Consider the following 26352-nt stretch of genomic DNA (forward strand, 5'->3'; position numbering starts at 1 on the left):
GTCTTCAGTTTTTCAACATGGCTTGGATGATTTAAGTGCTATTTCTCTCTCAAATTGGCAAAGCTGTGTTAATATCTCTCTGATTTTGTGCAGATGTCTTATGAATTTATCAAACCACTTCCATTTAAAGGGGATGGCTAGTAACTGATCAGTGGGAATCAGTGGGAATGCTGGGGATGATTGTTCCAATCCTTGTGGGATTCATTTCAGAGTGCATTATATATCAATTGTTGTGTGAAAATTATTTGCTTCAGAATGGTCTCATATTCAAGTTATGTGCAGTTTAAGGCCCCGTCACTGTACAGGCATGCTAACCTGGAAACATTAAACTGCACATTACTTGAATATGACACTGATCAGTTACTAGCCATCCCCTTTAATGTCAGTTGCACCCAACAGTAATAACAGTGTCCATGGTAGCAGCATGGCAGCAGCCAATCAGAGGCTGGTATTTCAGTTGTTAAACTATCTTAGCTGCAGTTCTGATTGTACATGACCAAATTACCTGATGGTAAGTTCCCAGAAGGTCTGGAATTATCTTATGAACTTGCAATGTTATATTACCACATGTATATTTCTGTATTACAACAACATGTATTTTTCAATCTATTTCTTTTTTCCTTTTCAATAATCCTTATCAGTTTGATTTGAAGTTTTGGGCTATTGAATGGAGTAAAAGTGTTTCAAGGCCTGTTTTGGATTGTGACATTATTACTACTCAATAATTACTTTTTAAAAGTCCATAAGTTACATCAAGTGAAAACTCCACAAAACTTGAATTCAAATAGTCAGTTATATTCATGAAAAAAAGAAGAAGAAAACACCAACCAACAACACAACAATCAGCAGTGTAGCATGTTTTTAAGAGCATTATGGAAATTTTCAGGGTAATTTGGTAATGCCTTCATGCAGAATGATGTAATGGAGTAAGCTGAAATTCCCTTTGTGTGCAATCAGATTTGAGTCGGTGTGCTTCAATGGCCTGTTCAGAAGACCTCTCTCCTCAGTAGCAACATTCCTAGAGATACAAGTTGTACATCATTCTTAACTTCATAATCTGTTTTGTGAGAATCTGACCTCAATTGAACATACATGTATATGTGTGTTTTATAATATGTGTTGCATATTTTTCTCATCTATGTTGTATGAAAACAAGCCATTACATGTGATCAATAGTCAAGGCTCTCTCTAAGAGCTGTTAGAAAGTCCTCTCAAGATTTTGCAGAAAAGAAGCCTTAAATTTTGTGACATTTTGTGCAGGTTCCGTGATCTGACGACAAATCTATTGATACGACATACTTCATTATGATGCAAAGAAAAATGATCAAGCACTATGTTCTTGCCACAACTTTTAATAGATGCTGTGAAATCATGAATCATGCATGATGTTCCCAACAGTTGAAGTGGAACCAGAATCCAAGTTTTAGCTCATTGTAAAGTGGATTACACTTCATTTACCAGGTATCCATTTGTACAAGATGTATAATATGTGACCCGCCACAACAGAAGGATCCTATTGACAGCTGAGCCGAGAAAATCGGGTTTGAAGTCAGATCATCGAGATCGGTCAAAACCACCGGATATTTGTTTTTGGTATAATTTTGTAGTATCATGTATTGTCTATCATCTGCCAAAATTTCGAAGCTAAATGATCAAAGGAAAGGCAAGAAATTAGCGTTTTTCTGGGCCATGATTTTCCAACTTTCGACAGAACAGAAACGTGTCTGAAGATTTGGATTTAGCGCTGCAGCTAGACTCCGACCCTATCAACAGTTGAGTGATCTTATTGGTCAGTGCATGGCACCCTCATTACTGATTGGTCGTGCGTAGCCAGCTGGCTCTAAGCTTGAATGAACATCGCGGAGGTTGCTATGAGCATGCCTTCTATTGTCAAGAGGTGAAAACTGTCGCGCCTCCCCTTGATCATGATAGAGTCGGAAGGAAAACTTTAAAATCGGTTTTCTCGAAACGCTGATTGCCTAAACCACTCAACATGCGCTATTAATTCATCAATATCTCTGCAACTGAGTACTTTTAGGAGTCATGAAATATATGAAAATAGAGTGGAAGAGTAAGGGAATAAGGTCATGTCATTTTCAGAAAATTGTCCTTCCCCGACTTTCGGATCCTTTTGTTGGAGCGGGTCATAATTAATAATTGTGATACTGTGGTGTACTTGTTTCAGTCGATTATTCAGCTCAAGTCAATTCAGGAAAAGTATTTATTCAGTAAGACCTCAGTATTATGGAAACATACTTAAGAAGTGAAATTTTAATTTTGATTTTTTTTTTTGATGTGTAAATTGATCAAATATTGAAACATGTTAGAGATGTGCAGATGTTGTGTATTTGTTTCTCTCTCTCTCTCTCTCTCTCTCTCTCTCTCTCTGCTGTACAAAAGCAACTAACTACCAGTGGGGGGAAAAAGTGTTGTTTGTATTTATTACACAGTGCATTGACTTTGGTGTAGCCTTCTGGGGTGATTACCAGTTCTACTACAGCGTAATGTCACTCTGAATGGAAATGATGATATACAACATGTATGTCAGTACAATTTGTGCAGCTGTCACAGATATGCAATATTTGCAGCTGTAGTTTCCACACATGCAATTGTAAAGTAATTTATAGTTTATTTTCTATGGTGCATTTCCTTCATAAAGTCTTGTAAAGATGATTGTGACTTTCACAGGGTGCTTTTTGCTTGAAGGTACATGCCTACATCAATGTCTTTGCAGCATGAACATGCAAAGAGGCCAGTGAAAACTGAACACGCCAGTGACAACATTTCAGTATGAGTATCAAACATTTTATTGAATGGACGGTCATATAATAGATTTATACAGTAAGAAAGAGACTAGATACAATGAGATACACTCATAGTGTAAATACAAGGCAACTTCATTTCTTTACACCAGGGAAGGACAACACAAAAGTGAAATTAAAATGAAGGTCAGAGTATGTAAATCATCTAGAAACTTTTTTAAACATCCCTTCTGAAGTAGACTTTACATAACAAAATCATCAAAGGCTTGAACACACTCTTGCTCGGTATCAGACTGTGAAATAGACTTGGATTCTGAGTATCAAGCCCTAAAAGTATGATTTATTGCTGCGCCTCAAGAATTGATACCAGTCGGCTGTAGCATCATACATTGTACTACTGTATCAAAATTTACGATCTCTGGCAGAGCCATAAGACAGAGATTAAATTGAAATTTGTCTGGTTAATGTATCTAATCTGTATCCAACATTTTGTGTGTTATTATTGTATTCTTCTTTTGATTTTGCTTTGTTAGGTGTGAGTATAAAAACAGTTGAAAGATTCAAGTCTAATGATGCACAATTCCATTTTACATATACTTTTTTACACCCTCTGTTAGCCTGATGAGAACAGGATGATTTTGCTACAGCACACATTTCCCATAGACACTTGCCCGAGTATTCTCGGGACTAGTTCTCAGCGGGTTAAGGCTGTATCCTGGGGTTTTATTTGTGAGATGTACAGTAAAACACATGCCAGTGGTGTTCTCTGAAGAAAGGTCAAGGCTCAGCTGATGCAAATGTGCATACGGCATATGTATACATATTCACATGGGTTTATTGTTTTGCAAAAATAGCGAGTTGGGTGTTAATCTTGAAATTAAGAGCACACAAAGATTTAACTCTATTTCCAATTTCAATACTCTGCTATACTCCTTGACTGCAAATTAAATCACTCATAAAATTGTGGTGTTAGAAGTCCCAATTCACAAGAAATTTGTATGCAGTTTTTAACATACAGTGTACACCTGTGTGATATGTTAAATCAAGATACAGTTTGAGGCTTTCACTAAACTTTGACTCATTTTCGAATGTGATATTTCGGAGGACAAGACGCACAAAATTGATTGGAATGTTTGTATTTACTATTATGTCATATTTCCAGGTTTCACAGAGTATTATATTCATCATCATTGTACTGTACTCCTCTTCCGGTCTGGAACAAGAACACCTTTTTTTTTTCTTCCTTTTTAGTTGGATACCCTGTCCTTCTGTAGCCATATGCACTAAAATGAAGGAGATTTTCCACTCACTTAGTAATACAGTGGACTCTCATTAGATAAACAATCAATGATATAACAATCTTTTATTTATAACAAAGTATTTCCCTTGCCCCTAAGTTTAATGTTTCGTTTTAATTTATCTTAATGTTTTTTTAATTACCCTAACATAGCAAAGTTTTGACATAAAAGTGTACGTGTACCAAGGTAATTTCATTGGAGTTCATGAAAGTCCACTGTGGTAGGATACACTGTATACACAGTGAATACCTTTTGGATAAAATTTTGCTGTGTACAAAAATTGTACAATCGACAGACTTACAGAGTACAGAAGGCATCGATATTCAAACCATAAGCATGATTTCATGTCGTATGTACAATTTTACAGTATTTACACACATTTCACGTTGAATACACATTATTACGTATATTTCGACATTCCCATTTGTGACGTGTTCATTGTCGTCAAAGAGTCGTGTCCTAAACAAAACCCAAACATTTAAGACAACTTTTTGAAGTACAGTTGAACCTCTATTATCTGGCCTCCCTTTATCCGGATCTCTCTATTATCCGAACGCAATCTCGCAGTGATTTTTTTTTTTTATAATTACGGGAAGAAAGGGGGATTCCCAACTCCTTGAGAAACTCCTACCCAAACACACATGAATTACATATTACTTCCAATATGATTAACATACATTGCATCAAATTTCCTTCCAAATTGCTTACCTTCAGACATTTCAACATCCCGAAACATCCCCAAATGTAACAATGAAAAGGTTGCAGTATACACATTACTACATGTGGTACTACAATGGGCTACATCAGTACATGTGTATGTATAATGTACATGTATAAAGCACTGAGTCTCCCGTATCCGGCCAAATCCCTTATCCGGATGAGCCCCGGTCCCGACTTGTCCGGATACGAGAGGTTCAACTGTACGAGTGTTGTATACATCCATGTGTGGAGGAAATTGTAGAGAGGAATGAATTGCATAAACACACCGTAATCGGTAATGGGCTACAAGTTGGGATGTAACAGAAGAATGGCATGAAGGGTGCTGTGATTTATTTTCAACTTCACACTGACTGGTTTCCAGACTTTTTAAAAGTTTCAAACCGGAAGTATGGGATGTATGAGAAATGACAACAATAAATAGTTCTCTTGCAAATTTACTGTAAGTATCTGGAAAGTTTGAATAAAGACAGCTGGTTGGTCATATAATATAGTCCTGATGGGTTCAAGTATACCACAAAAACAGTATAATTACATCGTACCATGTTCGGACTTTGTATCGCATGAGACCTGGTATTCCACAATGCAGTGGTAGTTGCTCTAATAGCGTGAGTTACTACAATGAAGCATGGATTTAAAAAAACCAAAAACTCTTTTTGTGTAACATGGCCCAACACACTGAAGACTTTGTTTATTGTACTGCTTGAAAGAACCGTGGCAATTTAAACTGCACTGGGTGCAGTTTCTACAAAATGTAATATGTACGATGTATATACAAGCTAACACAATTCGTCTGAGCTGGATCCTTTGAATAATTCCAAATTAATAATACTAATAATAAAGGGTTATGTGATTTTGCAGAACGTGGTCTTGCTAGTCAATTCCTGGCAAATGGATCTTTGTTTGCTAATGCGTAAAAAAAAAGGAAGAAGAAAGATAAAAAGAAAACCAGCATGTTTTTCAAAATACACAATAAACTTGCATATTCAGAGTACAGCAACCAGTCAATCCAGTACATTCCTCCACGCTTTCTACACCGGACTCGAAGCTACACCAGCATCCCCAAGTGTTCAAGCTATTGATGTAGATGATGTCGAGCAAGGCAGTGTTTGGTCCAATATGTTCTTGTGACTGTATATATTCCAACATTGTTTCCAATCGAGAATCTAGGGACTTGTCTGGCAAATGTTTGTGAAGTCTTGCTTGGGGTTTATTCTTCCTCCTTCTCCTGCTTTTCTTCCTCAGGTGGCGTAATCTCTTCATCTTTCTCTAAACGAGAGACAGAAAATGAAGAAAATAGATAGCAAGATAAATACAGGAATAATGTCATTTATCAAACATTCATCAATAAAAGGTGTTAAATTATAACCACTCTTTTGTGACATGTAAAGAAATATAGACATTAACCCATACAATTAAATAATTTTAGATTTCTTGATGAGCAATCACATCTCATCTAATCTCACCAACACACATCAAAACTCTTTTGGTAATATTACAGTCATGTTTAATAACGAACACTGTAAAAGAGCTAGCATAAATTAATTGTGAATGCTCTGGGCACATTGCATCGCATTCCATGACATTTAATATTTCCTTTCAAATGTCAGACAGACTCTTTGCGAAACAGACTTTACATAATGTCAGGTCAATGCAGGTTAAAGGATACATCTGCATACATGTATCACAATCATATGAAGAAAATCAGTTTGCCCATCTTGAGGTACATGTAGCTAATGGTATAGCAGACAGTTCATTTTTCAAATCATTGCATGAACAGCATGAGATGTAATGTATCATACAAAATTACTGTACAGATAAGCATGCAGTGTATAAATACACTTTTAAAGCATGTTTTGTGGCATCTCTGACTTGCATGCTTTGTGAAAATAATGATTAATATTCCCTCGCATTCATTAATGTTTTTCTTTTTTATGTCTGTACGGTACCAGCTCTCACACAGCACAGCTAGGGTCAATGGCAAAAGTCATTTGCATCACTCAGTGAAGCATAAACTTATGCATTACAGCAATGTAAGTGGTTAATTTAGCAGCAGGATTTGACACTATCACACCACGCTGATGGTGTCATTTGCATTTATTAGTTTCTTTGCCCAAGGCAAAAGGATGACAAGTTTTCACTGCACCTACTTCTTGAAACTTTACCTGAAATTTCATTGTTATGCCTGCATTATGGATTGCTAATTTACCAGGGGGGTGTTTCATAAAGCTGTTCTTAAAGTTACGAACGACTTAAGAACGACTGGAACACGTTCTGATGTGCTATACTTATCAAAATTTCAATAATTCAGCACAAGAACTGATCACCAGTCGTTCTTAAGTCAATCGTACCTTTAAGAACAACTTTATGAAACACTCCCCACAGATGTATGCCAGCCCAAACCAATTCTGTACTGCCGTGGATAACATTTGTTGAAAAAGTATATCATAAAGACTCTGAATATATGAGTAATTTATTCTACTTCTTCATGATACAGGCAAAAAAAGAAAAAAATTGTCTTCATGTGTAACTCTACGGTAACACAGGCAAGATGGTACTGAATGAGAGGTGACATTACATTGAAGGCAGATACAAAATGCGCTATTCAAAAAACACACAAAACGTATTATGCACCGAGCTTTCAAATATTTTTCAGGTGAAAAACAAACAATGATATGCTAATTTTAGGCTTGTGACATACACAGTTTGCACAAGCACGATGATGGTTGACAGGAATATCGAGACAATTGCACGAACATGCGCAATGGAGATGCAATTGTCGTCGTGCAAAACCCATGCAGATCCTGGTCTACAAAGAACTCAAACCTTCATAAGGGCTACATAACAACATGTAGAGCCTATGTACATGCTAGTTCGGGTACTCCTTTGAAGATACAATGAAACGGTAAATCCTATGAAGGACATACATACAATACATTGTACAGTGTATATCAATATGCACAGGACTTCATTCCCTTTCACGCTGTATCTCAAATTTCTTAAACAACCACGAAGCTCAGAGAAAAGGGGAAAGAAACAGACAGACAGACAGACAGACAGAGGGAAAAAAAGACGGAAAGAGGAAAAGGGACTAGAACAAGGAATCTCCATCATGTAATTGGCACAGAAAAAAATTGTACGTTGACCATGACACAGACACTAACAACAAATTAGAGATTTGAAGTAGTAGTCTCAAGGTCCAGCATTTTCTCAGCACATTCTGACAAATGTAAAGACCCACTTTGGGTTCTCACTTGGGATACCGTCTTTTCAATTGACAACATTTCTGCTTGGATGCAAAGGCATTGTCATTCACAATTCTGTGTGACAGGACTTCAGTTCACTCGTATTGGCATCCGTACTGTTTACATTTGATTTTTGATGAGAGAGGGGGAAAAAAAGGTGCATCTGTCAGCTGAATGCAGAGTCATGTGTGTGTAGCCATTTTGGCCACCACAAACTAAATTTGAGGAAAATCTTTCTGTCTCTGAAATAGTGGAAAAATAGAAGCTACGAACAAGGAAATCCACCAATAACATACTATTAGGCCATCTTCCCTCCCTTCCCCCTTAAAAAAAAAAAGAACGAAAAAAAAAAAAACACTCCCTCAAAACTTGAAGTACAATAGAAAATGTGTGGGTTTCAGCAAAGACTCATGAACTTACTTGTAGAACACTTCCTCTTGTCCCTACCCCATCCCTTTCCCCTACACCTCACAATATGTGTATACAAGATTTTTTTTTTTTTTTTTTGGTTGTTGTTGTTGTTGTTAACCCTCCTTCCTAACTTCCATCATGAAAAATCTTTCACCTCTTCGCCGTAACTATTTGCCATCCTTCTTGGACTCGTCACTAGAGCTGCTACTGCCGCTCTTCTTTCTGCTGCGGTGGGACGAACGACTGCTGCTCCTGCTGCTGGCCTTGGACGACCTACTACTGCTGTGAGAGTCTGTGTGATGGGCCAGCATTGGTATTTACCAGTGAGTTTTGCTCAGTTATAAAGTGAACAAAATTATATTACTGTCCTGACGTGCTATTAGTTCATTTCTTCCTTGATTTGCTTCTCTGGTCACAGACATTTTATATCAAAAGTGTACACAAAGAAGAACTTAGTGCAATTTTTCTCTTCTTTTTTTTTTCTGAAAAATACATTGATGTCCTACGATTGTATATGTGCCTAAAGTAATTAATCTGAAGTGAGTAAATGTGTCAATGGCATAGATCTCCCTCACCCCTGTTTTCATCTTTGAATATTGAATGATATATTAGTTACTGAAAACTTGTTTTGCATTTTGTAAGACCATGCATTACCTTCTTCTGGAAGGAAAATTTTGTTTTCACTTCTTTGCCACATGATTAAGCTTATCCATGGCTCGACACTAACTTTTTTGTTTGGTGGCCCAATGGGGCCACCAAAATCCCAAATTTCAAATTTTTGGTGGCCCGAGAGAAAAATTTGGTGTCCTGAAGAAAACCCAATAAAAAACATTAAAAATCCTTTTTTTTTTTTAATGAGTCAAATATTTAAGTTTTATGATAGTAAGAATTAGAAGTTGGACATAATTATTTACTCATAAATAAACTTCAACAACTTGCAACACTCACTCTCAGGCACTCATTCATTCCTTTTCATCCATCCTTTAAACAAATTTAACTGCCAATTTCCGGCGCAAAAAGTTACGAATTTATTGACATACTTTTCAAAAAATTTTGGTGGCCCGAGGCGGGCCACCAAATTTGCCCTTTTTTAAAATTTGGTGGCCCGACTTTCATTTTTGGTGGCCCCGGGCCACCCGGCCACCGTTAGTGTCGAGCCCTGGCTTATCAGTCTTCTGAGGTATTTTGAACTAAAAATCAACATTTTGATGAAGAAATTAAATAAGATATTGAAATCTACTTTAAAATACTCAGAAGAAATAATGAGGTAGTACAGTGACAATTCTTGTTATTCTTGAGAATAAGTTATGTATACAATAATGAAAACAATAAAGTAGGCACAAAAAAAAAAAATAACTGCACCAACTGCAACTATTACAAATGGTGATATTTTACAGCTTTGATACAGATGTGAAAAAGGAAATTAGCTTCCGCACAACCCACATGTGATAACAGGTTATGGTAATGGTTATGGTTATGTCCATGAAAAAAATATGAAATCTGAACCTGGATCAATGCATAATCATATACATGGTTTTGATTTTTTTTTTTTCTAGGAGTATATGGGATATAGAAAGCGATAGGCAGAATTCCAAATCCGTTCATTTTAAAGGAATAAGTGTCCACCACAAAACATTATTTGACTTGAAGTATTTGAAGCAAAATGACCTCATGTGGAAATGCCAGTCATTTCAAAGCATACCACATACTTGTACATTGTATGCATTTGAAGTTTTGAAATTTGTGAAATTTGCAACAAAAAAGAACAACTAAAGAGTGATTAAAATAAATGAATAAATATTCAAAAACTGGCTTGAGGAAATGTATCCTCTTCAAACCCCGGCCCTGATTAGCACTATCTCCCATCTCAAGTACGAAGCAATCCCTTTAAAAAAAAGATGCTTCCTTTATTAAAAGCGCTTATTGGCAGTACTTTTTACCACCTATCTCGTAGCCCATTTCTATTTTGAAGAAAGTGGCATCTTGAATTGGGTAGTGTGATATCTGAGTGAAGGTCACTAAGAGCCATAGAAAATGCTTGAAACCATGGTTCACGACACTAAGGTAAAGTAGTTGATTGTGAGAGTGCACTTAAAAGGCTGTTCTTCCTGTTGGAGCATTGCTTGAGATTCTGGATACTAATGAGTAGTGATGCTTTCTGGAAGACCCATGAGGCCGCGAGATGAGAAAAGAGACTTAGACAGGATCATGTACATGTAACCTTGTCAAAAGTATGTGTGAGTATAGTCTGTGTCAGTGGTGATTGATACCTGTTGTTTAATTGCTGACCACCTAAAACTCCCATCTATACTTAAGCTGGATTGTACATTACAAGTTTGGAGGTGTGTGAGACCCTGGCTGCAGGGTGTTATTCAGATGGTATTGATTAATCAATTTAAAAAAATAAAAAATAAAAATAATAAAACCAAATACATGTATTCTACCTGTGCCTTACAAGTTGGTTACAAGTTAGTCATAAGAGCTTAGCAGATTTTTCCATACTCATCTGCACGAAAAAAAAAAAAAAAATCTCATGAGCAGCAATGAGAGGGAGTGGGAAGAGAGTCGAATGTCTGGTGATGGCAAAAAGAATAATAATTATACGTGGTGTGTTTGTTCACTCAGGGTTGCTGATGGTGAGCTATGCTTTAATACATCAAAACACAGTGCTGAAGTCATGTACGGACGAGTGTAAAAAAAAGAATGGTTATATGCGACTTGCACAGGCAAGTAACACAGCACAAGTGCGGCATGTTTTAACTCGCTCAAAATGAGCAACCCAGGAATGGGTTTACTTTTCAAACAATTGCACGCAGCACAAACAGATCCAGAGAATGTGCTGTGTGGGGAGCAATGAACAGAATGCACGTTTAGAAGGAGGTGCTTCGTATCTACACTCAAAAAAAAAAAAAAAAAAGCACAGACATACATTGTAGCTATTCTGTATGAAAATTGATTTTAGTCCTTTTTAATCATCCGAACAATGCATGAAGGTTCCTTGTCTTGAAAGTTATTTGTCTTATTCAAAGTCTACAGGATTCATTATCAATACTATCAAGTCTCATTATCAATTTTGTTTGCTTACTTTTTTTTTTTTTTTTGGGGGGGGGGGGGAGGGCGGGAGGCTTTTAAATCATGAAAATGAAAAAAGATGACATACAATGTATGTTCCTGGCCTGTAATGCAACCAATCTCTCATAATATACGATATGCCTAAGTGTATATTAGATAAGAGCAAGACTAGTAGCTTTGCACAAATGTAGCACTGAATGGCATTTCAAGGATGTGAAAATATCTAGCAGCACAAGGGATTAAAGCCAGCAACAGATCAATATGATGTATGAAGCAACGATGGAAGAAGCATGTTACTGTGCCATCACGATCCAGTCAACAAGTGAATGTGAGTAGGAATATGTAGTCATTAGGGTCAATTTAACTACGACATCTTGTGAATTAGCCATCATGCACTCGATTATTTCACCAGGTTGCAGTGTGATGCATGAGATTCTTGGAATTACTTATCATATAATGTAAAAATTTAGAATTATCCATGTCTAATCAACAGAGTGAAGAAAACTTGGAGAGCAATTAGACAAAGGACACAACACTTTCCTTCCAACACATAGACTACTAATTTCATCAACTTGATCCTCTTCTGGGTTTAAGTGACTTACTGAATGGTATAGTAGGTACAAGTACATGTATAATTCAGATGTAGCAATAGTTAGCACAGACAGTAGGACTTTGGAACTATATCCCATTATTTCATGCAAGCCTACCAGAATACTAGGATTATCATTATCTACTTATTTCTCTTTTTTTTTTCTTTTTTTGTTTGTTGGGGGGGGGGGGGTTGGTTTTTTTTTTTTTTTTTTTTTGGGGGGGGGGTGTTTTTTGTTGTTGTTGTTGTTGTTTCTCATAAGTTCCATTGTTTTATGAGAGAATTGATGTTCTGAAATAATTGAACAATTATCAGATATTCAAAAGTATTCATTCAACCTATTCATATTTGGAAACAAAAGTCAAGTCACTTGAAGAGCATCAACTAACTATAGGAGCAGATATCTGAGCTTCCACAATGACAAAACAATTTTTAAATCACATCCCAGTGTACCACAAGAACCTGGTGAAATAATGTGCATACAAAACATCATACTGGAGGAACATCTTCAGTCAATGGAACAGGATGTCACGAGGGATAAGGAGCGCGGGTGGGGGATTGATGTCGAGATATATAGTAATGCACCAATGACGTGATAAAGCAAGCATGAGGGTATATATATAATGACACATTTAAACATCCAGCCACACAACGTGTCTTCACCATCAGCTTTCGTTTTCTCTTCCTTCTCCTCCTCCTTCTCCTCCTCCTCCTTCTGTTGTACGTCATCTTCCTTCTGCTGAGGCATCTCTGCCTCCCCAGGCTTCTCCTCCTCTTTTGCCTGACCGACGTCCACCTCGGCATCGTTCGCCTCTTCCTCTTTTTGCTGACCGCCAAATACTATTCCACGATGGAGGCGAGGTGATTTTAGGAGGGATCTTTATACATCATACTTGTATATTCCAAATGCACATGGCTGGCAATGTCAAAATCTCATTTGAAAATTATTCCCTGGGTTGACAGAAAGTGTAAATCTGCACATGTACTGTAAAAGTGGAAATTTTTGCAGTGTTGAAATTTTCTTGCATTTCGTACAACCAGAAACTAGCGTGAAAACAATTAAAGCATGTGAATATTTTTGCTTGCCACAATGTTCCAATAGTTGATATCTTGATTTCACGGAATTAAAAACATGCAAAACTCATCTCACCTGGAGAGTGCGAAAAAATTAGTTGCGCAAAAAAATATCCACTTTTACAGTACTCAAATTTTTAACTGATCTTAAAGTTTGTTGATCTCAAGCTTGAGACATATCAAGCTCAAGCTTGTCTCATTAAATTGCTCGGCCATGCTTCCGATCAGAGTGACAGAATGCAAAGTGCATCTATCAAAAGCTCTTCATCACTGAAAAAACAACAACAATAACATACAAATGTACAGCTCCAGACTTGACTCAAAATGCCAAAGATCAAACTGGCTCATCTTTGCCCACTGAAGTTTCAGTGCCGCCATCGCTGGATGAGAAGACTACTACCGCTTGTGATGTCACATTGTGTAGAACGATATAGAGAAAACAAAGAAAATTCAACATATTTTCACTTTTCCCACATAATAAAAGAACACTTGACTTACCACTTTCAGTAGGCAGGGGGAATAATATTACACTTAACATACGTCAGTGACAAGTCAAGGAAATTTGCATTTTTTTTTTTCAAAAAATAAAATTTTGTGAAATTCTCTTTGTATTTTCGTTATATCGTTCTACGCATGTGACATCATACACTGTAGTAGTCTTCTCATCCAGCAGTGACTGTCCAGATACTTAAAAAATTCGTAACTTTTGAACGGATTGTCCGATTTTCCTCAAACTTTCACTGATGTGTTCTGCGAATATTGCTGCATTCATTCAATCCACAAGTATATGAGGGTGGACTTGTCCTTTAACTCGTATATGGTGGAAACTTCAATTGTGGTCTATTCTCACAAGGCTATCATCTCACTGAATTCTACTTTCCTTCTTTTTCTCCACCTTACATTAACATACTCTTTCCTCTCAACACGAGACATACAATCAGCATAACAACCTTCATCCTTTTTTCATCTATTTCTGTCTTGCAGGGATGTGAGAGTACTTGCAGAAAAAAAAAAGGAAAAATCTGAAACTTACAAAATGAAAAGTCTGAAGTGCATGAAACTGTGAACATTTCAACACATTTGAAGTGACAAAAAGTCTGAAAATGGGTTTTGGGTAGAAGGAAAAAATTTGAAATCAGATTAAACTCAGAACTCTCACATTTTTTCTAAAGACACAGTTAAAGATAATAAAAAGTTTTGGTACCTCAAAAGTTTCCCTGAATTTCCTTGTCTTGGTTTGTGTTTCACGTTAAAGTACGTTGTCTGTGAGAATTACTCGCCCCAAAGTGCTCTCATGTCTTAGTAATCATGCAATAATGGTTTCGTACCAGAGCCGTCGCCGTACAGCGTCGATAAATATTGTAAGAAACCACTGACTGCGACCAGCAGCGTGCAGCCCATTGTACGCATAGCTAACTGCGACCAGCAGCCCCATACACATAGCGTAATGGGGCTTCGCATTGTAACATTCAGGATCATGACAGAATTAGTATCGCGGGTAAATGTCAATTTAAAATTGGCCGAGTCACATTCAGTCATCAATTCGAACAGAAAGGGACTATAGGCAGAACCAAACGTTGCCCGAAGCCTGTTTTCAATACTTCACCTTAATTGGTAAGTCTTCAAATTGAAGAATTTTTGGGATTTTAAGTTAACATTTATCCTGCAATACTAAATCTGTCATGATCCTGAATGCTACAATGCGAAGCCCAATTACGCTATGCATATGGGACTGCCGGTCGCTATGCGTATGGGGCTGCTGGTCGCAGTTAATTGCATGATTACTAAGACATGAGAGCACTTTGGGGTGAGTAAGTCTCACAGTGTTAGTTATATGAAAGGTACTTTAACCTGAAACACAAACTAAGACAAGGAAATTTTTGAGGTACCAAAACTTTTTATTATCTTTAAGGTGCACTTTTGACCCCCCTCCCCCCACCCCTAAAAAAAAAGAAAGAAAAGAAAAGGATGATGGAAAGATTTTTAATAATGCACTAACCAAGCCAGATTTAATAGATGCTAAGAATTCGAATAAACAAGACAGAAATCAGGGCCCCATTTCATAAAAGATGTTAGGATAGCAAATTTTGCTAAAATAGCAATTTTTTGTTGCAACAGCCAATCAGGAAGCTGGATTTTGGTTGTTACCATGACATTTGCCACTCCAGCAGGAAGAGTTACTATCATAGAAACTTTTTTCTATGAAACAGGGCCCTATGGATCCCTATCCAAATGATGCATGCTACTTCATCCATCATAGGTCCATATTCCACATGAACCATTTCACACTGGCACCGACTCTTACTCCAGTGACTCACCTTCCTCCTCTTTCTGTTCCTCCTTCTTCTCCTCCTCCTCCTCCTCCTTCTTCTGTCCATCCTGCTCCTCCGGTAGGACGTCTCCCTCCGCCTCCTTCTCCTGCAGCCCCTGGACGATCTTCTCGTTGAGGTCCTCCAGGGCCTTGGAGATGGCCTTCTGGGCCGGCTCGTCCCCTTGGACCTTGGCCATCTCTAGGGCACGCTCGAAGGACTCGATAGCCTCCTGGAGATCACCCAGCTTGACTGAAATGAAAAAAAAGAAAGAAAAATAGTTAAGGGTCAGGGGTCAACAATTACATTTGTCTGGTACTTGAGGAAGATTTATTCATTGGTCGAATGATAGCACGAATGAAGACAAAAATGGTTTTCATCGCTCTTCATACGGGCAGGCTACACAGCTAAAAAAGGACTGAGATAGCAATCACCTACGGTGCATTCACAATAAAGTAACAAAATTTAGGCATCATTAACATCTTGACATTGAGTACTTAGATTATGATGTATGTACATGTTTCTACATAGTTCATATAAAAAACAATGTAGCGTCATGCAAAGTGCAGCCATGAAGTGAAAATGGCAATAAGAAGGAAAAAAAAAATGACATCAAGGGATCGGTACCTTCTGATTGGGCGATGAGCACACTGGCGTTGAGCTGCCACACGTCGTCCCCGGCCTCCTGGGCTGCCTGGAGACTCTTCTGGCCGCAGTCCCTGGCCTCCTGGTAATCGCCCAGCTCCAGGTGGCAGCGGCCGATCTCGTGGTACAGCCAGGTGCCCTCTAGCGCCGACTTGACCAGTGGTAGCTTCTCTGACCAGTGCGCCACGGCCGCGTCAAACTTGCCGATACGGGCGTACACGCGACCCAGGTTATCCAACGCCCGTGACTTGCCTTCCTCATTATCGCTTTATTGGAAAAATAAATAAATAGAAGCTTCCAAATAAAATATGAAGTTGAGGCTGTATTGTTGCTCTAAACCAAGCTAAGATAAATGATTGAACAGTCCTTCAACATCACACCATGTGCTATTCAGTTGACATGCCCAACAGAGATATAACACCATTTCTTTTCTCTTTTCTGTCCACAATCATGTAAACCATAGTATCAAATTAAAAGACAAAATAATGACACTGCCATAAACGTTATCAATAATATCACTTGTTAATCAACATCAATAGATGAAGTATAGAAGGCACGCATGGATGCTTGCGCAGTACACAAACTGTCAGTCTCCTAAAAGTAATCATTTTTATCAAAAGCTGACAATAAGAACCAGTATACTTCAAGCTTTGTGTAACATTTTCAGCATTTTTTTCCCCAGAATTATATTTAGCTTTACATTGAGAATGTCTAACGACTCATATTGTCTTCTCAATGACAAAATGAAGCTGATGGTGAATGAACAATGTCTACATACAGAAATAAAGCCCCTCACCCCCCCGCGGAAAAAAAAAGAGAAGAATTCATGAAATATATTGATAGTTTCTATTTTGTTTCATTCTGTTGCAGAAACTCACTTCTCCTTGGAGATGTCCAGGTCCCGTTGGTGGTTCTGTTGAGCATCCGGCATCTTGCCCATGTCGAGGTAAGCATTGCCGATGCAGCTGTGCAGGTTGGCGATGAACTCCTGCTTCTCTGGGACGTCGTCTTGCGACCAGCTCTCCACATTCCTCAGGACCTTTTGGGCCTGCCGTAGGGCGTCACGCGGCCTGCCATCAGCCAGGGCTGGACATGAAAGGTATTTCAGACGAGGAACTTATCATGTACGCAATCAAATGGCTCTATTTTTCTATCTTTCTCTTTTTAAAAATGCATACAATGCATAAGTCATACAGTGTACATAAAGATCTTCTATATGTCTTGAGTACATGTCACAACTTCTGTTTCTCGCATAATGATTATTTTGTATATTTTAGAGAGGTGATCATTATCTGGTTTTGCTACGAATCGTGTGTGTGTTTTTTTTTTTTAAATGACTAAATTTGTTCCACACATGTCTTGAACCCTTCTCAGGCTTCAAAACAAAGTTCCTTCCTGTGCAACATTGAAAATATCATTATCCTTAATAGTAAGTACATTATCATCTTCATTCTTACAATCATCATTACAACTATCACTGACATAATCATCATCTTCATCACATCATCATCATGAGCATAATAACCAACATCATCACCATCATCTTCCTCATGAACATGAATAATCCTACTTGAATAATAATCATCATCATCGCTATCATGATCAACATCGTGGCCATCATCATCACCATAATAACCATATTATCATCATCACCACCACCACCATCATCATCATCATCATCACCATCATCACCATCATCATCATCATGAACGTCACAAATAATCCTATAATCATCATCATTCATCATCGCTATCATGATCAACATTGTGATCATCATTATCACCATAATAACCATATTATTATCATAACCACCACCATCATCATCATCATCATCATCATCATCATCACCATCACCACAGTATGTATGTCTCCTTACCTGCATCAATGTCTTCCAGGTTCTTGAGGATGTACTTGGCAGGATCGGCAGGTTTCTGTTTGTTCTTCTCCCTCGCCCCCTTCGCCTCCTCCTTCTCCCTCTTACGGGCGTACATGGGTTTCTGCTGCCGCCAGAACTCCGTCCTCGTGTCGAGATACTGCAGGCCCTCGTTCACGAGATCGTAGATTCGGTTTCCGCTGTCTGTGTCAGCCCTCGTTAAATCTGACAAGGAACATAGTGTGTGCACAGTATTAACTCATCACACGAGAAACAACAGTTGGTGCTGTTACAGGAGCTGTATTTATCAGCTCTGTGGTACATTTGTAGTACATGTAGTTCCAAAGAATTCTTTCAAAACTATAAAGAACTGCTGAGAAACTGCATCGTAATTCATGCTGAGTGGTGACTGATTACAGCATGATGACTGAAAACATGTGCAACAGACATGGGACAAATATGGAAAAGTGTATTTAACTATTTTTTCCTCTGAAAGAAGGCAGTCGGGCACAAAGATTTCAAGATCCTCAAATGACTCAAAGCTGAATACAAATATGCACACTGGGGTACTGTACGAGCTGAAATTTTTGCATACAGATATTTTTGCGAAATGCTACTTGGAGGACATTTTCGCGTGTTGTTAATTTCGCGGTTGTGAGAGTCTAACTGAACTTAGTTATTCGTGCGTTGTTATTTTCGCAGTTCAAAGGCGATTCGCGAAATTCGCAAAAATAAAACCACCGCAAAAATTTCAGCTCGTACAGTAGTTATGGTAACAAACACTGCAGCTTCGGTCAAGATGGACAAAAGGTCTTCTGCCAAGGTAATGTTGTTATCTTACTTTATTTTGAAGAATTGTGCTTTTTCCACGTAATGATTTCAATAGTTTGTGTTATCCATACCGGTATGTTATAAAATATGGAAACATGCTGTGTGATATTGGTGCCATACAACATGTACAGACAATTTTCAACAATTGCATGGCTAGATAATAAATGTTAAACAGGGTGCAATGATTCTGCACAATGGGAAATACGAAAAGGAAGACCTGACATAATCATAGCTCATCTTAGAAACAAACCATGTCATGTCCTGTCATGCTAATCCATGGCTCCACGACATTGGCAGTGGCTCAAAGGCCCAGGGCCACCATAAATTCATGTTGGGCCACCAAGTATCAAAAAAGTTATCTGTTGGTAGCCTGATCGGGCTATTATAAGATCCAAAATAGATTGTTACATTTCCCTTTATTTCGGGGCAATACATATCTGGACCATCAAAGTTTCAAATTTAACCCTAACTAGGCCGGGGGGGGGGGGGGGGGGCCCCCCTCGACATTTCGCGCGATGTATCGTTAATGTGAAAAGCTATCGCTGCAACGTTTCATGACTTTTTTCTTTCGAGTCTCCCGCATCTTTTGACACCAGATTTGCGATGCCCGGGTGCGCGGTTCCGAAGTTGCGCGTAAATATGTACGTGCATGTCAGACCAAAAATTGCTCAAAAACGTGAATTCGTGTACAATTTCAATGCAAACTGTGCTTACAGGCAAATTTCATAAAAGCATGATTATTTTGGGGTTTTATTGATTAAAATCAATTAATAACATATTTTCTTGTTTGAAACAATGTCGCGGACAAGTTTCATCGAGAAAACAATGAAAAACATAAAGTTGAAAAAACAGAGAAATACATAAGAAATTCAAAAATTAATAAAATACTTAAGAAATTTTTTCTGATGGTACAATTTCTTTCTCTTATATTTGCTCAGGACACTAAAAAGAATATTTACACAAAAAAAGTGCCCATTTTGAGCTTTATTTAGTGATTTATACTAAATTGTCTGATTTCATGCATCATTATGCATAAATTAGCATAATTTAGCATAAATGATAATCTTTTTAAAATTTAACTTCGTGGTACTCTAGATTACATCATAGGCAATGTGTGTGCCAATTTTCAATTTTCGTTGCAATCGCGCGGTCGACGGCCGAGATCTGCCCCCCCGGCTCTATGATCTACCTAAATAGCCCGGCCTAGTTAGGGTTAAAGACTTTAGTGGCCCAAACAGGCAAAAAAATAGTGTCATATCCTGTGATCAATCATATAATACAGTTGTCTTTGCAACATTCATGGTTGTCTGTATAATAGAACACTACGGGCCAAATTGCACATCTTCAATGTATGCCAAAGTGGTCTTGCATATACAGCACATAATGACTGTCAGTAGCTTGCATCCTAATTGGAGATTTTTTGTTGTTGGTGACCAACTGATGCCTTTGAAGCAGCCTCAAGGGGTGTCGGTGGAGGTGACCAGCATCGCTTTTTGCAGACTGCACTTACCGTCGTCTCTGAGAAGCATGTCGAGGTATTCTTTGTCGGCGTAGAGTTCACCCAGGAGCTGCTTAGCCGTCTTTTTCTCGGCGTCGGTCTGCTCCGGCTTGGTGGGCCGCTTCTTCTTGTTCTCCTGCTGCTTGGCCATGGGCTTGCTGTAGCCCATCCTGGCTGGCTTCTTGCTTTTGGCCTGGCAAAAATCAGTCAGAGACAGTGAGCATGTTCAATCATTCATCAGATATTAAGATTTATACAACAAAATGTTAAATCAATTCTATTTTTCAATTCTCTAATAGAATACCTGCATGATGAAATAGTAACACAGTACCAGTAAGTAGAACGAGCAATAAAAAAAATTGTGAAAGAATTGTAAAGTATTTTGATATTCATTCTTGATATTATGAACAACATAATGGCAACAATGACTTCATCACAGTCTAAGTTTTATGTCTGAAACACACAAGATTAACTGATGCTTACCTCATCTTGTTTTGTGAAGAATGATAGATCTCCTTTGTTTTCTAGCTTGACTTTTGATGGACCTGGGGAGAAGGGGAGAGTAAAAAAACAAAATTTGCAATTCTCCTTCTTGTCACAAAGTTTATGCACATTGATATTATAATGCTCTTCTAAAAATAAAAAAATAAAAAAATAAAAAATCATTGCCTGTACCTGAAGTGGACATGATGTAGTGTACAATTTGTACCTTTGGAGCCAGTCAAACTCTCACTGTGAGGGTGTATATTATAATGCTTGATTCATCAGGTTCTTGTGTCACGATACATGCACATGTAATGGATGATACTTGATGATGAGTTATACTGTAGCAGGAGACAACAACATGAAGAATTCAACAATTGTCAAATGTGAAAGTATCTCAGTTGTTCCCATGTTCCCTTGATCGATAACTCTGAAGAATGATCTTTTATGATCCATCAGGATTACATCTTCTTCTGCTTGATTATCGAATACAGATTGCACTCACTTCCTATTGAGTTATCGATGGCTTCTTGTGCTTTCTGGATGCCGAGACGGAACTCTTGTAGTTCGGGTCTCAGCTTGTTTCCACGGTGATAGAAGACCAGGCCCATCTCAAAGTCCCCCATCTGGTAGAGGGCCTCTGCCTTGTGGTACAGACCCTGTCAAGTAATCAGATTAACATTCACTTTCAAATTCAAATTTCTTCCCAGTTTTCTGCATTGAACCTTATCGAATGATCAAAGGGCATTTCATGAAACGTTTTGTCAGATATTCTTTTTTTCTGACAAACTATTTCAAGCTACTGCGATCCTTGCATCGGATTGGCAGAGAGGAAATATTTCACACACACACACACACACAAAATATCAGACCAAAACGCTTCATGAAATGGCCCCAGATGGACAGGCCATGCTTTAGATTTAGGTCTTCCTTGCAGTACACTCTTTTGCTGGCATCATGTGGATATTTCCAAATATTTCATGTGAAGGCTGTGCTGCTATTAATCATAGTAAGAGAAATAATACACTGATCAAATTTGTGAACATTTTTCAAAGGTATCATGCATTCAGCGCACACACAAGTAGTTTGCATTTCTAAGTATATGACTTGTTGTACAAAGCAAATGATTGATTTCAATGCAATACAAATAAAAATGAACGATTAACCTTGAAGACATGGACCATGTTCTCTAGAAAGAAATTGTTAAAACAAAATATTACAATAACCACATCTACAGATACATGTACCTTGATAGATGTTGTGCTGCCAAATCATGAATTCTATTGTGACACAAATATAAGAGACTCTCATATTGTTCAAAGAGTTACAAATATGGCCATACATTGTATCTACTGATTTCATCCGTGTTGTGCCTTACAACTCACATGCCTACAAATGTCCACTTGAGCATGAATTTGCAAAGACTTGACCTGCTATAAGCTGCTGGTAATGGACTCTACATGTAAATGACAAAAGGTCATTGTTGAAAACCTTGATGTATTTGTCATCATCCTCCAGCGCTGCTTCAGCATCCTTGAGGGCTGCCTTGGAGTCACCAAGCTGGAGATGACACTTTGAGCGGGCCACCAGGCAATTCTTGTCTGTCGGTTCTATCTCCAGGGCCTGGGAAAAGATGAAGAATATAATAATATAATGATAATGTAATGACCACATTGGCAATGACATATTTGACAATGAAGATATGTGCTGAATGCCATTCCTAGCATAAATATTATTTGTTTGTTTTTTAAACTGTCAACAGGATCTCACTGTTATCTCTGCAGACTAGTCTCTTCCGTTGTTTTGCTGTGAAGCAGATTGAGCTTATTTCTCCATTCAATCAATCACAAAATAACTGTTGCTTTTTTTTTTTTTTATTTTTTTTACTATACTCACAAATTGTGCATGCAACATGATTGTCTCAAGTATAAGTAGCTGATAAAGGTATATTCCATATTGAAGGAAAACTGTAAAATTGGATAATTTTGCGCAAGTAATTTTTTGCATTGGGCCAGATGAGATCAATTTTGCACGTTTTTAATTCAGCAGAAACAAGACATTTAATAGTGGTACATACTGTATTTATTTTCACACTAGTAGCTGGTCACGCGAAATGCGCATGGTAATATTTTCACTTTTACTATACCATGCTATTACACACACACACACACACATGGTTTTACTGTTCTGGGTTAGTATGCATCCAAGAAAATTGTCTAGCTAAGGACTGTACCAACACAAGAAGCTGTTCCAAAGCAGAAATTGTCACACGTGTTCAAAGATATTATGCGGCAACTGATGAAACAATAGTCATGACACATTGCATGAAGGTGAAAACCTCTACTTAATACATTAATTTTTCTTGGGCATACCCTAGAGATCAAGTGACCACGTTGTCATGATCTTAGAATGCTCATACAGTGTAATTTCACATCTAACACATCTAACACAACTAAGTAGAACCCACTGCATACTACATTCGTCACATAAAGATACAGGGTCAGGGATAACATTTCAGCACTCTCTGTTCTATACTATTTGGGAGACACATCACGCAGCAATACAGGATTTAGCAACTGGCTTTCACAAGGGCGGCCATGGATGTTGTTTACATACTAAGTTATAGCCCTCCATTGCCCGCCTGTAGTCCCTCTTTCTCATGTGGTCCTCCGCTTCTCCGATGTAGGATTGTAGGAGCTTCAGTTGCTCCTCCCGCTCTAGCGCTGGATCCACGTATTCATCCATCATGGACACGATCAAATTCACACAGATTCTTTGTCAAATTGAGTGTTTTTCCTGTAGAGCCCTTGTTCTGTGCACTTCCACATATACGGCTACTGCAGACAGCGTGCAACCATTTTGTTTCACCATTGATTTGTACACAAGCCCCTTTGCCCTCACTCAAGTCCTAGCAACAGAGCCTCATGCATATTCATGAGATTATGGCAAACAGCTGTGCATATTCATGATGCGGAAAAAGAATAGGGACTGCCATGCAGGGACGAACAACATCAATAGATTGAAGGACAATCTCTCTCTTCCTTTAGTCTTCACTTTCACTACTGGCCCACAGCTGTCCGTCATGGAAAGTTGTATTGATCATGATTATCGAGAGGTATTGATTTGAAGGACGTGTAGACTTTTAAAAAGGGGTGGGAGGGCAGGTGTGAGAATAACAAACCTTTAAAAACCGCAGTGCCAAAATACAGCTAGGATATGTCCTGTGCAACACATGGAGTCTACTCCTTTATATCTCTGTAGGGTGCAGAGCTCTTTAAAAACAGAAATCCATACACTTAATCACTGTGGAATTAGCTTCTGATGTCATTCATTTGTCAAAAATGCCATGCATTCTCAGCAAAAAAAAAAAAAGGGTTCATTTGTAAGTCACCACCTTCTTTGTTTAAAGGAATAGTCTAATTGAGTATTTGCTTATTTGTTTTGGTTTTTCCTCAAAATGAATGTTAACCTTCAAGGTTGTCTAAAGATAGAATTTTGTAAAAAATGAATTCCAATAAATATAGGGGTCTGTCACAAAATATGAAACGATGGGTGGAATATGGGACCCTGAATATATTCGCTGGGCAAACTTGCATCCAGAATGGAGAGCTCACACTCCAAGTGCAAAAGGTCATCACCAATCATCAGCAGCAGCAGCAGCATGCAGCATCAGCATCCATCAGCATCCCCGCAGACTCTGAGAGAAAGGTTAGGTCCTGTAATTGCTGTAACGATGTCGTCAGCCTCCCGGTCGTTGTCAGCGCTTGGTGCATGAGTAAAGAGTCTTACTCTTATTCTTAAGTACTAAGTAGCAGGCTATGTTTTCTATAATTACTAGAGCCTAGAGGGGCAAGGGGTCTAACACGTTTAGTCCAAATGATAGAGACTTCGTGGGCTCTCGCCCACATTACAGCCAGCCCTGCTAGTGTAAGTGCGCGGGTGTAAGTGCGCTTACACCAGCCCTGCTAGTGTAAGTGCGCAGGTGTAAGGGCACGGTCGCGGCAACGCGCAGTTTTCAGAGTGCTCCTGATTTTATTGGAAATATGTGTTTAAATTTCACTTTTTGGGAAGGATTTTTTTCACCAAAATTATTCTTTTATAACAGTCATCTTTAAGACAGCCGAAGGGAGTTATTATTACTCGCACGGTAGCTTAACGTTAGTTATTTATTTTTATTTGTCCCAAATTGCACCCAAATTGCACTCTTTATTTTTGCGTGTTTCTGTGACTGCGCTTTTGCCTGCCAAGTACGACAATACTCTTATCAGAGGGATGTACTCATCGGAAGAAGAAGAAGAAGTAGGCCCTAGTGCTACCCTGAGTGGAGGAAAACACGGCTCGACTTGCTGAGGTGAGTGAATAATTATAATCTCAAAATTTAATGACAATGTCCATGACTACACCTTCAGTACACGTACGTTAGGGTCCTAACGTTACAAATGTACCACCACACCCTCCAACAAAAATCATAATTTATAGATCATCATTCATAAAGATTTTGGCTTAAGCCCCATACTCTTATCCTAATTTGGCCGAAGGGTCTGCAATGATAATATTATCAGGTTATCATTCAGAATCGATAATCGTACAGATAGTTGCTTATGATTGATGATGATTGTTCATGTCAACAAATACACAGTGTCACAGACTCACCGTGGAGTAACTCTGCAGGGCCTTCTTGTACTCTCCTTGCTTAAAAAGGACGTCCCCTTCCGCCATATAGATGGCGAAAGATTCCCTGGAAAGTGCTTCATCTTGTTCCTCACCTACAATCATCTTGGAAGAGGCCAAAAGTTTTTTGTGAAAGGGAAATAATATTGATTTTATTCGGCCCTTCGGTCCTCCTTACACCTTCGATCGAACTTCGCCCATTCATAACATACACATGGAGCAACAGCCACTTCGCATTCACAATACACTACCCCACTGTCACCTGTACGTTTACCCTAGCAACGTTAATGGGCATGCGCAATGTCAGCAGAGCGGGTGAGCCTCGCTCAAAGAGATTTTCCCCAGTGGTGGGGAGGAGAAAAATCTCTTTGGCCTAGCTAAAACAAAATAGATAGGGCGCCATCTTGCGCCTCGAACATTATAGCTGAAATTACAGTACATGTACATAACATATATCTGCAATAAACATTCTATGCACCCACCAGTTGACTGATCTCTGTGGAATATGAGTGAATGCACCCTTGGCCTGTTTATCCACTGTTATAGTAGAGGTCAGAACACGATTTCCTCCCTTTTCTCCAGAACTGCTTGCTCCCCCATAGCTTTCTCACACGTTCTGGTTATTATTCGGGAGACCAAATCAATTAGGAATAGTAAAATAATGAGGCTCGAGATAACTATAGATACGTAAGATGAAATGAGGCTCTGGATGTTTAACATGTTTAATATCATGGATTCAAACCCATTACACCGGTGCGTTTATTTTGTGACAAGATGTCAGTCAAGTACCCACATGTACCCCTCTAGCCCCAGAATTAGACAAGTACAAGCATCATAGTATACGTCAGGAAGGGGTAAGAGAGAGCTTCCATCT

The 26352-nt window shown here is 38.4% G+C and overlaps 1 protein-coding gene across 2 annotated transcripts; it reads right to left on the reverse strand.

Moving 5' to 3' along the window:
* Positions 1–2783: 2783 nt before the first annotated feature.
* On the reverse strand, positions 2784–25696 carry LOC140245500 (outer dynein arm-docking complex subunit 4-like). Of its 2 annotated transcripts, XM_072325069.1 has the most exons (11): positions 25461–25696; positions 22299–22430; positions 21313–21466; positions 20808–20869; positions 20337–20517; positions 17999–18220; positions 17001–17208; positions 16105–16388; positions 15487–15729; positions 8588–8725; positions 2784–6046 (listed from the first exon to the last, which is right to left on the reverse strand). In XM_072325069.1, the coding sequence occupies exons 1-10, from the start codon at positions 25581–25583 to the stop codon at positions 8601–8603; spliced, it is 1734 nt and encodes a 577-aa protein (XP_072181170.1). In that variant the 5' UTR covers positions 25584–25696; the 3' UTR covers positions 2784–6046; positions 8588–8600. The 2 variants fall into 2 exon arrangements, with proteins under 2 accessions (XP_072181170.1, XP_072181171.1); XM_072325070.1 differs by lacking the exon at positions 8588–8725.
* Positions 25697–26352: the final 656 nt, after the last annotated feature.

The sequence above is a fragment of the Diadema setosum genome, chromosome 22 (assembly GCF_964275005.1).
Source record: "Diadema setosum chromosome 22, eeDiaSeto1, whole genome shotgun sequence".
NCBI classification, from domain to species: Eukaryota; Metazoa; Echinodermata; class Echinoidea; order Diadematoida; family Diadematidae; genus Diadema; species Diadema setosum.